Raw genomic sequence first — 13,697 nt, 5'->3', positions numbered from 1 at the left:
TGGCAAGACTACTTGCAAAACCCATTTTTGACTTAGGTTTTACATGATACGCTCTCCGCAGACTGGCATATACACAAGCAAGTTATACACTCTGCTACCTTTCAAGCTACCCCATCCGGCAGAGGGAGTACGCTTTTCCTTTTCATTGGGGAAGCTATCTGATACTGCAGTGTTAGGGACCACATAAGTACCTGAGTATATACTTGTCCACCTTTGCACAGCCCTTTAAGAAGCATGCACATGGAAGCTATTTGTTGCTCCAACTCATCTAAAATCTGCCAGGTGAAAGCCCCCAGCGCATTGTAACAAGACGAAACCAAGATGAAAGAAGCTACTATTTTTGTATAAACAGGATTTTAATTCAGCCAGGTGCTTTGTGTACAACAAAGTTTATACAAAAAGGAAAGCGTCATATTACTTCAGCAACAAGAGTGCACACACAGGGAGCATCCCCAGACCTAACACCTCAAGAACCTAAGAAACTTTTTGACAAGATTCCCATGCAGAGTACTGTTATATATGTTATGATCCTCACTGGGATCACTTCCTACCATGTACAGCTCTCCTGCATGGACATCCTGCAAATTAGCACTAAAGTTACTGGGATTAAACCCAACCCACAAAGTATAGCGATAGTCAATGGTACGCATGGAATACCCCATTATTTTTATGTCTTTCAGCTCTGGTTTATCAGAGTCCCACTCAGGAATGTCTGCAGGTCGTGGATACTGGCTGAAAGCTATAGGCTCCTCATGGTCATCTTCAATGTCATTGTCATAGTCATCCTGTTCTTCAGTGGAGTTAAAATACTGGACAATACTAGGCCCCTGGGTGCAGAGCGCAACATGAAATGAAGGCTCAGGGCACACGGGAGGAACCCACAGGCCTGCAAGTTCCGCGAGCGTTGAGAAGAGAGATACAAGTTCAACCATTTTTTTGGTTTTTCCTAGAAAAAGCGTCAAAATACAAGTTAGAGAATAGCATGGCTCACGAGATACAGGCTGATCTTTTTAGACGCGTAACCAGAGGGGCTCTTTACCAGTTGCACTTTGCATTTAGTTCATAGGGCAACAACGCTGGAGCCATTTAAGAAGGTGTGGCTTGTAGTTCGGAGGATACCTGTCCATGTAGGTGTTTATACCAAACTTAACACCAGGAGGAGAATACTAGTTTTTCCCTCTTCTATTCCTCAGATGTTCTAATCAGTGCCTTGAGAAGTACTATCTGCTCCTTTGAGGAGGAGCTCTTCAAAAAAGATAAAGAAATAATCATGTTAATTGCTTGATTGTGGCAAGTTCTGCCAAAACATTGCTTTTGGGTGCCCTCACTGTGTACATCAGCACAACTGCAAGGCAAGCGCTCACCAATTGCTGCTGCAATGACAGCGCAAGCCACTATCAAAGGTTTCCTTTAGGCCTCTAACCAACATAAAAATAAAGCTTCCATTTAGTTAATGCAGCCCTGTAGCTATTTCCATTAACGAAGATCTAGCTGAAGCAAGCGCTTGTATTCACAGATGATTTTAAGTCTTGCTCTACATGAGCACCACGGCCACAAAGACTGAGACTGACGGCACTAGCCAGAACCAAACACTAGATGGAAGAGATTTGTACAAGCTTTATTTAAATCTGCAGGGCAAACACATTTTGAGCAGCAACTCCCACTGCTCTCTCAGTCCTACACTTGGAAACAGAAGTACCAAATTGGTTTCCGCTGCAGACATATATTGTCAATACATCCTCCTGTATGTAGGCGACAAAGCATGGACATGCTGAACTTAGGGCACACTGAGGACTGACGATTGCACAGACTTTCCTAATCACTGAGCTGAGAGAGAATAGACATCAACCTCTGTGTGTCCGATACCGTACAGGACCGCAGGTTGGAAATCTGGGCAAACCCTTTAATCCCAGGGCACCAGCACTTAGGCTTAGCCCCCGGTAGCAAAAGGAAGCTGCTCCTAAGAAGCTTCAATTCCACTGACCGGTATGCCGATGGCAAGCATAATCGTTGGGTTAAGATATGGGATTGCAATTGCACATGCTTATGCAACTTATGATAATGCTTATGAAAATGTACCTGCCGCTACAGAGTCCGATATATGGGTGAAGGGGTCAAGGTAGGGGAAGATTCTCTCTCCTGGACGAGCAAAGGAAGACGTCTTCCCTGGTACATAGAACATCAGTGGCACTCGGGTAGCGACATCAAAATTGCTGTATTTCGCCCATTCTCCGTGTTCACCCAGAGACCATCCTAGAGGATACAAAACATCATTTAAAGAAAATACTAGATTACTAGCTTAGTGATCATTTCTGTTATGAACAGCCAAGCCGCCAGATTCATCTACTCCCAACAGCAGTGACCCCAGACCTATGGTCCTTGAAGCACTATTCAGTTATTAAATTTATTTTAGCTAGTAAATATCAATCGGTGTTTAACCGTACTGAGAGAGTTCTCTAAAGTGGAAGTTGTTTAAAGAACCAACAAAATCTTGCAACATGATGCTCTTTCACCAACTAGCAGCTACTCCTTCCTCTCTTCCCCCCGTTTCCCAATTAGAGCCAGCATTCAAGCCTTAAAAATGCAACATGAAGGAGAAATTGGGGTATGTCATTTTGCACATATGCATCTCCAGATCAGTTCCTTGAAGCAGTCACATAATATTTACATAGCTGCCAGCTCTATGTTACTCTGTCACTGAGCATCCCTTGGAGTCAGGTTGTCAAATCATCCCTAAGGAAACAAGGTGAGATCAAAACTCTTTAGAATCTTGCCCAACAATGCGCCAATCCTCTAAGATGGCACAGGAGCCATCCGCACCCCTCTTTCCTGATGGGGGGAGGGAAGCAGGCTCTAAAAAAGAACCAACATCAATGTTCAGCATTTTGAGGTATACTATTTTGTGATCGCTCAGCAAACTGAGGTCCTGGAACTATAGCTCAGTTTAGTGACACAGGGCAAGGGAAAAAGAAGCACTGAATCTACACAAGAATGACCACAAGTCACATCTGCATATAAGAAAGCATATCTAATCCAGTGATTTTAATACAAAAAACACTATTAATGCTTCTATTCTGTAACTCATTAACTAGTTAAGCAAGCTAAAGTATTCTCCTAAGGAAGGGCCTTAGAATAGGTCATCTTGCCTAGAGCGGTGTAGTGGCAAGTTTCGAACAAAGTTAAGTAGCTCTCAATCTCCCTAAATATTTGAGGCATTCCCCGCCCCATCCTGAATTAAAATGGCATTCATAGCGCTATCCGTGAGAGAGCGCCAGATCCCTGCAACATGGATTGTAGCTGTACTGCCAAGTTGTTGGTTTAGACATTTCGCAACTGCAAGCACAGGTGAAAGAAACTGCATTTGATCAGTTAATGAGGAAGTCTGCTGCCCACTTCAGCAGGTGAGGCTTTTACGAAGTGTGATGGGAGAGCTACTCCAGAGCAGCACTCTTCCAGCCGGAGTCACTCCCTGGGGCAGAAAGAGCTGAGACTGCTGCAAGTTCAGGCTACTAAACTGTGGAAGGGTTCACCACTCAACAGCAAACCCTCCGCATGATTAGGGAGAGGACTGACTGCAGGGACAAATAAGTTCTGCAACCATGGAAGCATGTGTTAGATGTATGTTAACTAGAGGCCAACAAGCCAGGTACATAAGGCATAACTGCATAGGGCAAACGTGAAAGGGATTTATGTGGCAGGATTAACTTACACAAGAGAGTTGCTTGCATATAGCCACGGAAGTATTTGAATGCTTACCATGGTCAGCAGTAAACATCACAATTGTGTTATTCGAGAGCCCAACATCATCCAAGGCATTCAGCAGCAGGCCAACCTGCGTATCCAGGTAAGAAACTGCTGCAAAATAGCTCTGACGAATCTGCCGCTGCAAGTTTTTCCAAAAAGGGAGAGTCACTGCAATTGCACGGACACTTGCTAGCTCTGCTCTAATAAAAGGGCTTGCAGCATTTTCACTGTAAAGCTTTATTTTCAACTGTCTGCACATAATTCATGCCTCAAGTTAAATTTAACAGAGGGAACAACTAGGAAATTCCAAATATTTCCTACAAGTTCTTTCAAGCAAGAAGCTCTGAGCCAGTCAATGCTGTCCTTTAGGAGCCCCAGATAGCACTCTGTTGCCCCGGCAATGCCCCACGGGAGTCAGTGTCTTCCCAGAAGGAAGGCTAACCGAGGTCCTTAAAGAGGAAGGGCTAGTAAAGACAGATGGATTGCTCTGGGATGGTGCCAACATTCTTGTTAGGGTCTGAACACACCTCCCCTGCAGCACTCGCAGCCCAGAAACAAGAGTGGGAGCAGGAATATTACAAGCGGTCATGCACACTCACCCTCAGCCTACCCCCTGCTAGTCTGACCCAACTCACGACTCAGTTACAACAAAGGCTGGCCTGGTAGCTGTGAGGCAGGGCACGCGAGCTCCCCAGGGTGTCAAGTGCTGGCCGCGCTTTGAAACATTAATAACAGCAGTCTTGTGCTACCTTGCACTTAACTGTGATCTAGGGAAGTCTGATTTCAAAGCAACACTTAGGCTGCTTACCTGGAAGTCTTCTGGAATTGGTCCATAAGGGAAGCTGACGTTTAACACCTGGACGTCCTCCCTTTGTCGGATATCCGTCCAGGGGTTGTATGCGACAGCAGGCAGTTCTTCAGGTACCCGAGGGTCTGGGGCTAGGGTGATGTTTTCCAGCGGATACAGCTTGAGAAATTCCTTCACGATACAACACAAACACATATTAGGATTTCGGTACAGCAAGACTAAGGTTTGCAGTTATAAAGTAGGATTTCTTATCCATTTTCTGTGAAGGACACCTTGAAACTTCAAACAGCAACACAGGTGTTTACGGTACAGACTGTACTGCTGTCATGTAATGTTCTCAGGATTACTGAAATGTTGTGTGTCAATCCTACTTTCCCTATTGTTTCCATAACCAAGCGTCCACCTTTATTTTGCCTATATGGCGTCCCCACAGCACAGCATTCATTTAGAGCCCTGAGAATCAACTGAAAAACAGAGCAAAGAAAAACCAAGGATTTGCAACTCTTCTAGCTTCTTTAGGGTTTATTTTTAAAAGCATGAAAGGCTTATCCCGCCAAGGAGTGGCTGCTTGTTGGCTTAACTTGCTTACTTTAGACATTCAGGTCTTGTCTCTCCTGCTTTTCTTGGAAGGCTACAGATGTCCACAGAATTGTTGGATCATGGCAGATTTACCATGCCCATGAAACCCCATTAGTTAAAGGGGGAGGTAGTGATTTTTACTCCCACTGTTTAAAACGCTGGTTTTGCTAATATTCCGTAACTCAGAATGCCCGAGAAAAAGTTAGTAAAAAGGACACCTTTGTTAAAGATTCAACCCTTTGCCTATCAATTAAGGGAGGAGGAAGCTCAGAATCCATAAGACCTCCAGCAAAACAAGATCTGATATTTCAAAGGTTAAAAAAAAAAAAAGAGCAGAAAGTTCCCCCTTCCCCTTCAAAGCCTTCTTTACACATCACAAAGCGGCAACCACTTCCCCTTCTGTGCCCCTCCATCCCACCACCACATTCAGTTCACCTTTAAGTTTCCCAATGTAAAGGGTACTCAGTGGTAGCTGGTTAAGGTATTTTGGCAAGCACCAACCTACTTTGTGCTTTTAGCAGAGAGCATCTATTCAGGAGACTTGCAGGAGATAACGCTGTACCAAGTTCTTGTGTATGGCACCTACATGTTCTTTGGCTCATGTCACAGACTACTCTACTACTCATCTCAGATATGGTAGAGACCTACAGCATGTGTCAAGAAGTGAAGTCTTCTCAAAAACACAGGACCCTGCTCCTTTGGAACTCAGTGGAACTTTTGCCATTGACATAAATGGGAAGGAAGATCAGGATGCAAATCATTTAGGGCCTCATTCTGCCACCCTCAGACAGAGTATACCTCTCTGCACAAGTAGTCACAATAATGTTCAGCAGGTACTAACTGAGTAAGGATGGGCTTTTCGTCCAGCACTTAATGCTCTGTGAACGTACTGATGAGATTAAAACATTTAAAAAGAATATATATTTTGACTCGGAGTTACTTTTCTGTGACAGCTGCTACGAGTGTGTCTCAGCCTTTCAATGCAAGGATATTTTTCAGCTTGGTTTACAATAACATTATAAGATACTTGTGAAAGTAACTTTTAAAAGATTAATGTTGATCATTGAATAACTTTGGTCGAGGTTTCCCAGTGAGATGGTTTTACTCCAGCCTTCCTTACCTGAGGATACCTCAGAGGGATGTGTGGTTTGTGATAACCAACAGCCAGGAAGAATTTACGCTTCTTTATTTTCATGATGTTCAATAAGCGTCTGGCCTCTTCAGTGCTCTGTATATCTGGCAAGGTACCCAAGGGCACTTCTGCCACATCGACTGGGCAAACCAAGTTGGCATGAAGCTCTCCATCTTTTCCTTTGCAAGTCTTCAGGAAAACAAAGAAGAAATATCTACTTTAATTTAATCAAACCAAGAACACACACATCCCACAGGCTTCAAGAGCAATTCATGTCTGACTCTACTCAGGGGGATCACTCTGCCCACCACACAGGATGGCGGATTAAAGTCTGATCAGGAAATTAGTGGCTAGTGTTAGTGCTAGAAAAGCTTTGCCATGTTCTAGGTAAGGTGATCAAAACCACAGAGGAAAAAACAGTGCCATTTTCCTGAGCTCAGCTACACACCAAACAAACAGGCAACTTTTGTTTGCGTCCAATAAGCAGCAGAATCCTAGCTCTACAGTTGGCTTGAGGGTGTGACAGTCACATGCAGGATGCCAAGCTCTAGAACCCAGGAAACCATGGCTCTGTGGCTCATTGGTGAGTGGTTAGAAATTGGTTACGTGATCAATCTGCCCTTTTGCTCCCTCTGACTCCGAGGACTCATGGAAAGCTATCTTGGAAACAATTACCTGACCCACTAGTTTCTGGGTATGTGCCAACAGTGGCTGATATTTAGTCACTAGAGAAACACTGACTGTTGTAAGGGATTGAGAAGAGAAGGTGGCCTCAGCAGGGCCTTTGGAGCATATGCTGTATGCTGAGAGACATGAGCGGCTGATGCAAACACTAGTTGCCACGGAAGTCAGTATTTTTCAACAGTTAACCTTACAACCAACTTACACCAAGGCTGAATTTTGTCTTACCTAGGAAGTCCTTACTACTCCAGTCTATTAAATACTGTGATTGCACAGTAACTGTTGGCTAAGTGCTTGACTAAGGCATGATCTTAAAAATTAATTGACCTAATTAATGTGAAAAATGTCATGCCCTGAACTCTGCAGATAGCTCTATCTAACCCCCAGCGTAGACGTAGCTAGGTCGATGGAACAATTCTAGCCACCCCTCACCGAGAGGTGGATTAACTACGTCAAAGGAAGCATTGACACAGGAAGCGTCTACACTACAATGCTACAGCAGCGTAGCTAAAGCTTGTAGTGTAGATATAGCGCAGTACTTACAAAAATGTTACATTAATTCCTTTGGACCACACTTGTCGTAACTAACAGTCTGGAACGTTGAAGACGACAGGAAACTCTGATTTTAGATGGCTTGTCGAAACATGGCTGTCTTAATCCCCTCTTTGCAGGGTCAAGTTTTGTAATTTAGCACAAATTAATTTGGGATGCGCAAAGGTCCAGGATCAAGCACAGAGGTTATCCTTACGCCATGGGCCACAGTTTGTGCCTAAACAAACAAATGCCATCTGAAACCCACTGGCAGTATCAACAGAACCCACATTGTTGTGCAGCTGGTGGCTTGCTGGCTCCTTAAGCAGGTTTTAAATGGTCTCCATCTACTAAACTAAAAGATGCATTAAGCAGTTCTGTACTCAAGTGGCTTTTGGGACCCTTATTGCGTAGGGTTGGTTCAAATTCAGCCAAGCCAGCTGACAGCACTTTACCACCTAGAGAAGAGGCTGAGGTAATTTGCAAGAAATGATAGCTACAGTTTAGAGATAAAGGATTTAGTGCTCTCAATACAAATTAAGGCCCCCAGTCTCGCAAGCACTTACACGTGTCAGTAATCCCACCAAGTTCAAGAGAACTACTCACAAGCACAAGCATTTGCAGGATCGGGCTCTTAATGAGCATAACCATTTTTCAATACAAAGAGACACGTCTTTTTGGTAGGGAGGTGAAGAGAAGTGTATTTGACTAGTGATTTTCCTCCACAGTTCTAACCCACTAGGTTACAGAATCAGAGAAATGTATCTTCCCAATTAACACATTTGACTCAGATTAGCAAGAGCTTGTACCTGACAGTAGTAATATATTTATATCCTGAAACACTCTCCACACATCTTTATTTGGGTCCACCTGCAATCAAACTGCCTGCTTACCTTACTGTTTTCATATTTTTCAGCAGAGGGATGAAAAGGTGGAAGGGACCAACTATACGGATAGTCATCACTATGATTGGATGAAATCCCTGGAAAGGAGGAATAAGCAAAGCAAATATTAGAAATGGTCTTATAGCTCACTCAACTAGGAACAGTTCAGCTACAAGATACACATGGTTAACTTGTTTTGTTAACACAGAAACTGTTCCATTAATTTTATGAGCTAATTCAGCGGACTAAGAAAGCATTCAAGAACTAAAGGATGAAACATTTACTCTAGCTACCAGTACTTAAAACACAGCTGGCTATGAGGAAAGGGAAACCTCAAGCATCTTGAGCAAGGTTAGCTCCGAGTACAAAATAATTAGGACTAATGACAGTATTTATAGGTGTATATAAATTGTTAGTAAAACTAAGAATCATTAAAATTCTACACATCCAACGAACAATTTAATGGTAACAAGTTTCAACAGAGGACTATCACAGAAAAATCTTGTTTTGCCAGAAGCTGGGAATGGGCAACAGAAATGGAACACTTGATTGCCTGTTCTGTTCATTCCCTATGGGGCACCTGGCACTGGCCACTTCAGAAGACAGGATACTGGGCTAGATGAACCTTTGGTCTCACCCATTATGGCCATTCTTATTCACACATAGTATTTTTAACTCTTTACTGTTGTTTAAATAGCGAACTCATTTTCTATGCAGCTTAACTGGGACAGACAGAGAATGATCATGCACTATGAAAACAGCATTCTTAGTGGCAATCACTTCTGCCAGACAGGCAGGATAAATAGCAGCTCTCATGGCAGACCCACCAATTGCACCCCAAATTTCTTCCAAAGGTCCATTCATCATTCCACATCAATGAACCGATACACCTGCTGACCTTCTTTCCTAAACCACATGCAAACTCTTGAATCCACGATGCATACCCTAGACATACACAGGACTTTGTCCTTCTATTTGGATAGAACCAAGCCCTTTAGGAATTCTTCTAGACTCTTTGTCTCCGTCACGGAGCGATCCAGAGGGACACCTATTTCGACCCAGAGACTTGCAAAATGGATTTCTGACTGTATCCGATTCTGTTACCAGATATGGAAAGTTACGCCTCCAGCAGACATCAGAACTCACTCCACTAGATTGATGGCTACCTCCATGGCTTTTCTACGCAAAGTTCCCCTGACTGACATCTGTAGACCACTTGGTCTTCTGAACACAGAAGGTCTAGGTACATCTTTAGCAGTGTCTAAATTCTAAATACTCGACATTAACATCCTAAGTGGTATGTGAAAATTTACAGCAGATCGATTCCCATGGTTGAATGATGCTGTGCAGTTAGTGCCCCACTTTTAAACGTAACTCTATAAAATGTAATGGTTTATACAAAGACAAGGACCACCTAGAAGGACTTTATTCTACATCAGACATATGACAATATTTTAGGTCATTTAATATGAAAGAAAAAAACCTGTCCCTAATTACACAATTCATTTGTGGTAACATGTTAAACAAAGATTCTAAGTGTTGTTACAAGCCATACCAGGGTGAAACACTTTTCCTACGGACATGGTCGTGTAGCCATTCTCCTTGAAGTACTGGGGTATTGTGGAATAGTTTCCTGCATGTACTCTCCAGTAGGAGTGGAAATCATAAAGCCGTGTGGTGTCAGGCCTGCGTCCAGTTAGAAATGACACTCTGCTTGGAGCACACACAGCTTGCTAAAGCAAGAGACAGGAAAATTAATGCTTAATGGAAAGTAGAGTATATTCAGTTTGTATCTGAAGTGCAATCAAGTGATTTTGGTGTCATTAGGCAAAATGTTTAGGAGCTGGTGGAATCCAACTAACAATGTTTAACATAGCTCCCAGCAGAGATGTCTGGGATCATTACTCTGGGTATCAGTCAGACTCTTCTTGCTCACCGCCCACATCACAAACGGATGTCAAGCTACATGTGTATTTTCTTGCACTTGGGATCTCAATCTAACAGACTCCTGAGAAGAGCCTAGAGCTTTGATTTTGCAGCTAGTAACACAAACTGTGTGACATCAAACAAAGACCATGCTTTTGAAAACTAGTAACAGAGTTGGAATGAAAATGGCAGATGGACTGTGCTGACATTAAGTGACAAGTGCAGGCGATCTGGGCAGTCTTAGCAATAATGCAAAGAACAGACAAGTGGGAGATCCAGGTTAGAGTCCAAAGGCCTGAATGTTGTTTCATATTGGCAAGAGTAACTCCACTGAGATCCCCAAACTCCCCAGTCAGATTCAGGGCCCTGGTTTCTGGCTTCTTGGTGGAGGCAGGGCTGAGAATGCAGACGTGATAGTCAGCCATCCCAGCAAAAGAAAAGTAGTAAGATTTAGAGTCCTGAGCTTGAGAATGATGATTAGAAGTTGCCCCTACAAAGAATAATCTGGACAATATAAGGGATTTGGAATAAACATATCATGCTCACAAAAGGAGGGGAGGGTAAATGTAGAATAAGCTTTTACAAGACTACATCTAGGGTAGAAAGCACAGAATTGGTATTGTGCAAAATGGCTTTTTTTTTTTAATAGGGTTTTGTAAATAGTGAAACTCACAAGCTGATACACAATAGAGTACCACACCATTATTGCTAATATCAATGACAATTGTCTTCATTGCGGTCCTTTCCTCATTGCAGCAAAGATAAACACACAATACAGTTTAGCCCAGTTGTCCTTTTACTACCTGAAATATTTTAAAATACAGCAACTGGCTGTTTCAATGGTCTCCCCAGCACTTTCTGTGCCCAAACCATTAACTATTTTACAGAAATACAACTGCTATTTTTAAATTAAGTTTTGTTACTTACTTGAGCATAGGCGTTCTGGAACACAACGCTTCGAGATGCAAGCTGGTCAATGTTTGGAGATTTTACAAGGCTGTCTCCATAACAGCCCAAAGCGGGACGCAGATCATCCGCTACTATGAAGAGAACGTTCATGCCATCTACAAAGAGGGAGTTACATGACATTTATTTTACCACCAATGAGTACAAGCTAATCTGAGAACCGCAAACCTATTGGAACTTCTCTATACCTCCCCAGCCCTACTAAAAACATCAAGAGGAGCCTCGGACATCCCTATAAGAAACAATAGTTAAAAAGATTAACATCAAAAACTTGTTTAAGAATCCAAAGGTCCCATTCTCAACTGGCCCCCAGGAACTACCACAATAAACATAATTAATAATATTTAAGGCAATGGAGAGCACCTTTATAAACGGCTTCTTGAAATAACCTACGAAATAAAAGGGAAACAGTTACAATTTAAGCAAGTGCAAAGATTTTCCAGTAGACATTTTGCTTGCCTCTGGGTTTCACACCCTACCATCGCTTTTGCACAAGCAAAATTAAGACGTCACCATGTTATCCAGCCCTGCTCAGAGTAGTATTACTGCTTAAAGAAAGATAGATCAGCCAAAGAGGACAGTGGCAAGCCTGACTGGTAAGTCTACACTGCAGCTGGGAGTCAGCCTCCCAGCCTGGATTTGTGCTAATGGGGCTGGTGGTAGCACGGTGGACGTGTTGGCACTGGGGTAGCCCCCCAAGCTTGGACCCAGGCTACCCCCAGGGCCGACCTCAGGTGGTTAGCCTGAGCCTCCACCTGTGCTACAACATCCAGGCAGCTACTAGTAGGGAGCCGGGAAGCTCAGCACAGACAGACTTCTCAGGCAGGCCGCAAGTAGTCACCTGGTCCAGAGGTTAGGGCACTAGCCTGGGACTCCAGACTGGGGGCTCACTGCCCGGCTCTGCCAGAAGCCCTAGGCAAGTCCCCAAGGCCATGCCTGCCCCAGGAAGCGGGTGTATTTAACCCTGCAATTTAACGCCTGCCCCAGGAAGCGGGTGTATTTAACCCTGCAATTTAACGCCTGCCCCAGGAAGCGGGTGTATTTAACCCTGCCCTGGTAAAGACGAAGCAGTTCCAACCTGCACAGTGGGCAAGATAAACCCTGCGGGGAGCCCGGAGTTTCCCTTGACCCACCAGCGAGGGTTAACGCTACAGCTGCCCTGTCCACACTGGGATTAACACGGGCTGTTGCCATCCCAGTTCATCCCTGCCCGCAGCCAGGGCCAGTCCCCCCCGGGCCTCAGTGTCCCACCCGCTGTGGGGTAGATAAGCAGCGGGCGAGGGGCCCAGATGCACGAAGCGGGGCCCCGCTCGTGCCCGGGGAGTCCCCTGGGATCCCGCAGCACAGGTCCCGGCCCCCACCGCAGCCCCCAGGCCGCCTCCCCCGGCTCCCAGCGGCACCTCTGGGCGGAGGGAGCGGCCCCTTCGGCCCGGCTCCAGCGGTCCCCGAGGCCAGCAGGACCCCGGCGCAGCAGACCCCGAGCAGCCAGGGCCAGGGGGCCGGGCAGCGGCAGGAGGGAGCCGCCCGCATTTCCCGCTCCGCCCAGCCACGCAGCAGCGGCAGCGAAAGGACGCGCCGTGCGGGGAGCTCCGCGCACGCTGAGCCCTGCTGGGTGCGGCCCGCGCTCCGCCCGGGAAAGGGGCGCCCGGGCCTCCCCTCCGCCCTTCCCCGGGGCAGGGAGAGCCGGGTGGGCGGAGAACGCGCTGGGCGTGGCCGGGGTCCGCCCTCCCGCGGCGGGGGAGGCACTAGACGGCTCCCCGGGCAGGGAGAGGGACCGTGCCTTCTCCCTGTCTGTAAAGGGCTTATGCTCTAATAAATTGGTTAGTCTCTAAGGTGCCACAAGTACTCCTTTTCTTTTTGTAAAGGGCTAGGCACACGCCTCTGGCCAGGCTGCTACTAACTTTGATCTTGGATCCTTGTCTTCAGGCTGGCCTTCCACAGAAGCTGCCAGTTGGAACTACAGGCGGCTGGGGGCCCTGGGCGAGCCTTGGCAACCTCTTTTCCGACCCTCTGGCAATCGGAAGGTCGCATTTCCAATTAGGCTGAGTAGGCATGTGCCTAGGGGCAGTGGCATTCTAGGGGCACCTAAAAGTGAGTTAAAAGTTTAATTTTTTATAGAAAACATGAAGGTCAGCTGGGGGGGGGGGGCACTGAAGATGCTGTGCCTAGAATATAAATCCAGCCCTGACAAAGCCCTATTATCTCCCCCTCTCCCCCTCCCATGAAAGGCACTCAAGACCATGTTTCCATATCCTCCTGCCCTGGGCCCAAAGTGAGTTATTGCTTGGGCCCTGCAAGCTAAGGCTGGTCTGGTATTCTTATCTCCACTGGCCAGATTGATAGTGTGTTCCTGTGTAAAACTGCAGCCAGGCACATACAGATACCACCATGGTCCATCACTAGGGCCTGAAACCAGGACCTGCAGCTCCACCAGACCTTTACCCCC

General features: G+C 45.5%; 1 protein-coding gene across 4 annotated transcripts in view; it reads right to left on the bottom strand.

The window, feature by feature from the left end:
• Positions 1-328: 328 nt before the first annotated feature.
• IDS (iduronate 2-sulfatase) overlaps positions 329-13,697 on the bottom strand; it is a 28,773-nt gene continuing 15,404 nt past the window's right edge. The window contains exons 1-10 of one of the 4 annotated variants that reach the window (XM_073358381.1): positions 12,652-12,734; positions 11,615-11,640; positions 11,213-11,349; positions 9,915-10,092; positions 8,369-8,457; positions 6,252-6,452; positions 4,553-4,723; positions 3,757-3,883; positions 2,080-2,253; positions 329-946 (exon numbers count right to left, since the gene is read on the bottom strand). In XM_073358381.1, the coding sequence (XP_073214482.1) occupies positions 459-946; positions 2,080-2,253; positions 3,757-3,883; positions 4,553-4,723; positions 6,252-6,452; positions 8,369-8,457; positions 9,915-10,092; positions 11,213-11,344 (1,560 nt within the window). In that variant the 5' untranslated portion in view covers positions 11,345-11,349; positions 11,615-11,640; positions 12,652-12,734 and the 3' untranslated portion in view covers positions 329-458. Of the gene's footprint in view, positions 947-2,079; positions 2,254-3,756; positions 3,884-4,552; positions 4,724-6,251; positions 6,453-8,368; positions 8,458-9,914; positions 10,093-11,212; positions 11,350-11,614; positions 11,641-12,651; positions 13,075-13,152; positions 13,337-13,697 lie in introns of those variants that run through there. The other 3 variants (XM_078854260.1, XM_073358374.2, XM_078854261.1) reach the window with 3 other exon arrangements.

The sequence above is a fragment of the Lepidochelys kempii genome, chromosome 9 (assembly GCF_965140285.1).
Source record: "Lepidochelys kempii isolate rLepKem1 chromosome 9, rLepKem1.hap1, whole genome shotgun sequence".
In the NCBI taxonomy this organism is placed as follows: domain Eukaryota; kingdom Metazoa; phylum Chordata; order Testudines; family Cheloniidae; genus Lepidochelys; species Lepidochelys kempii.
This window is presented reverse-complemented; position numbering and strand designations above follow the sequence as displayed.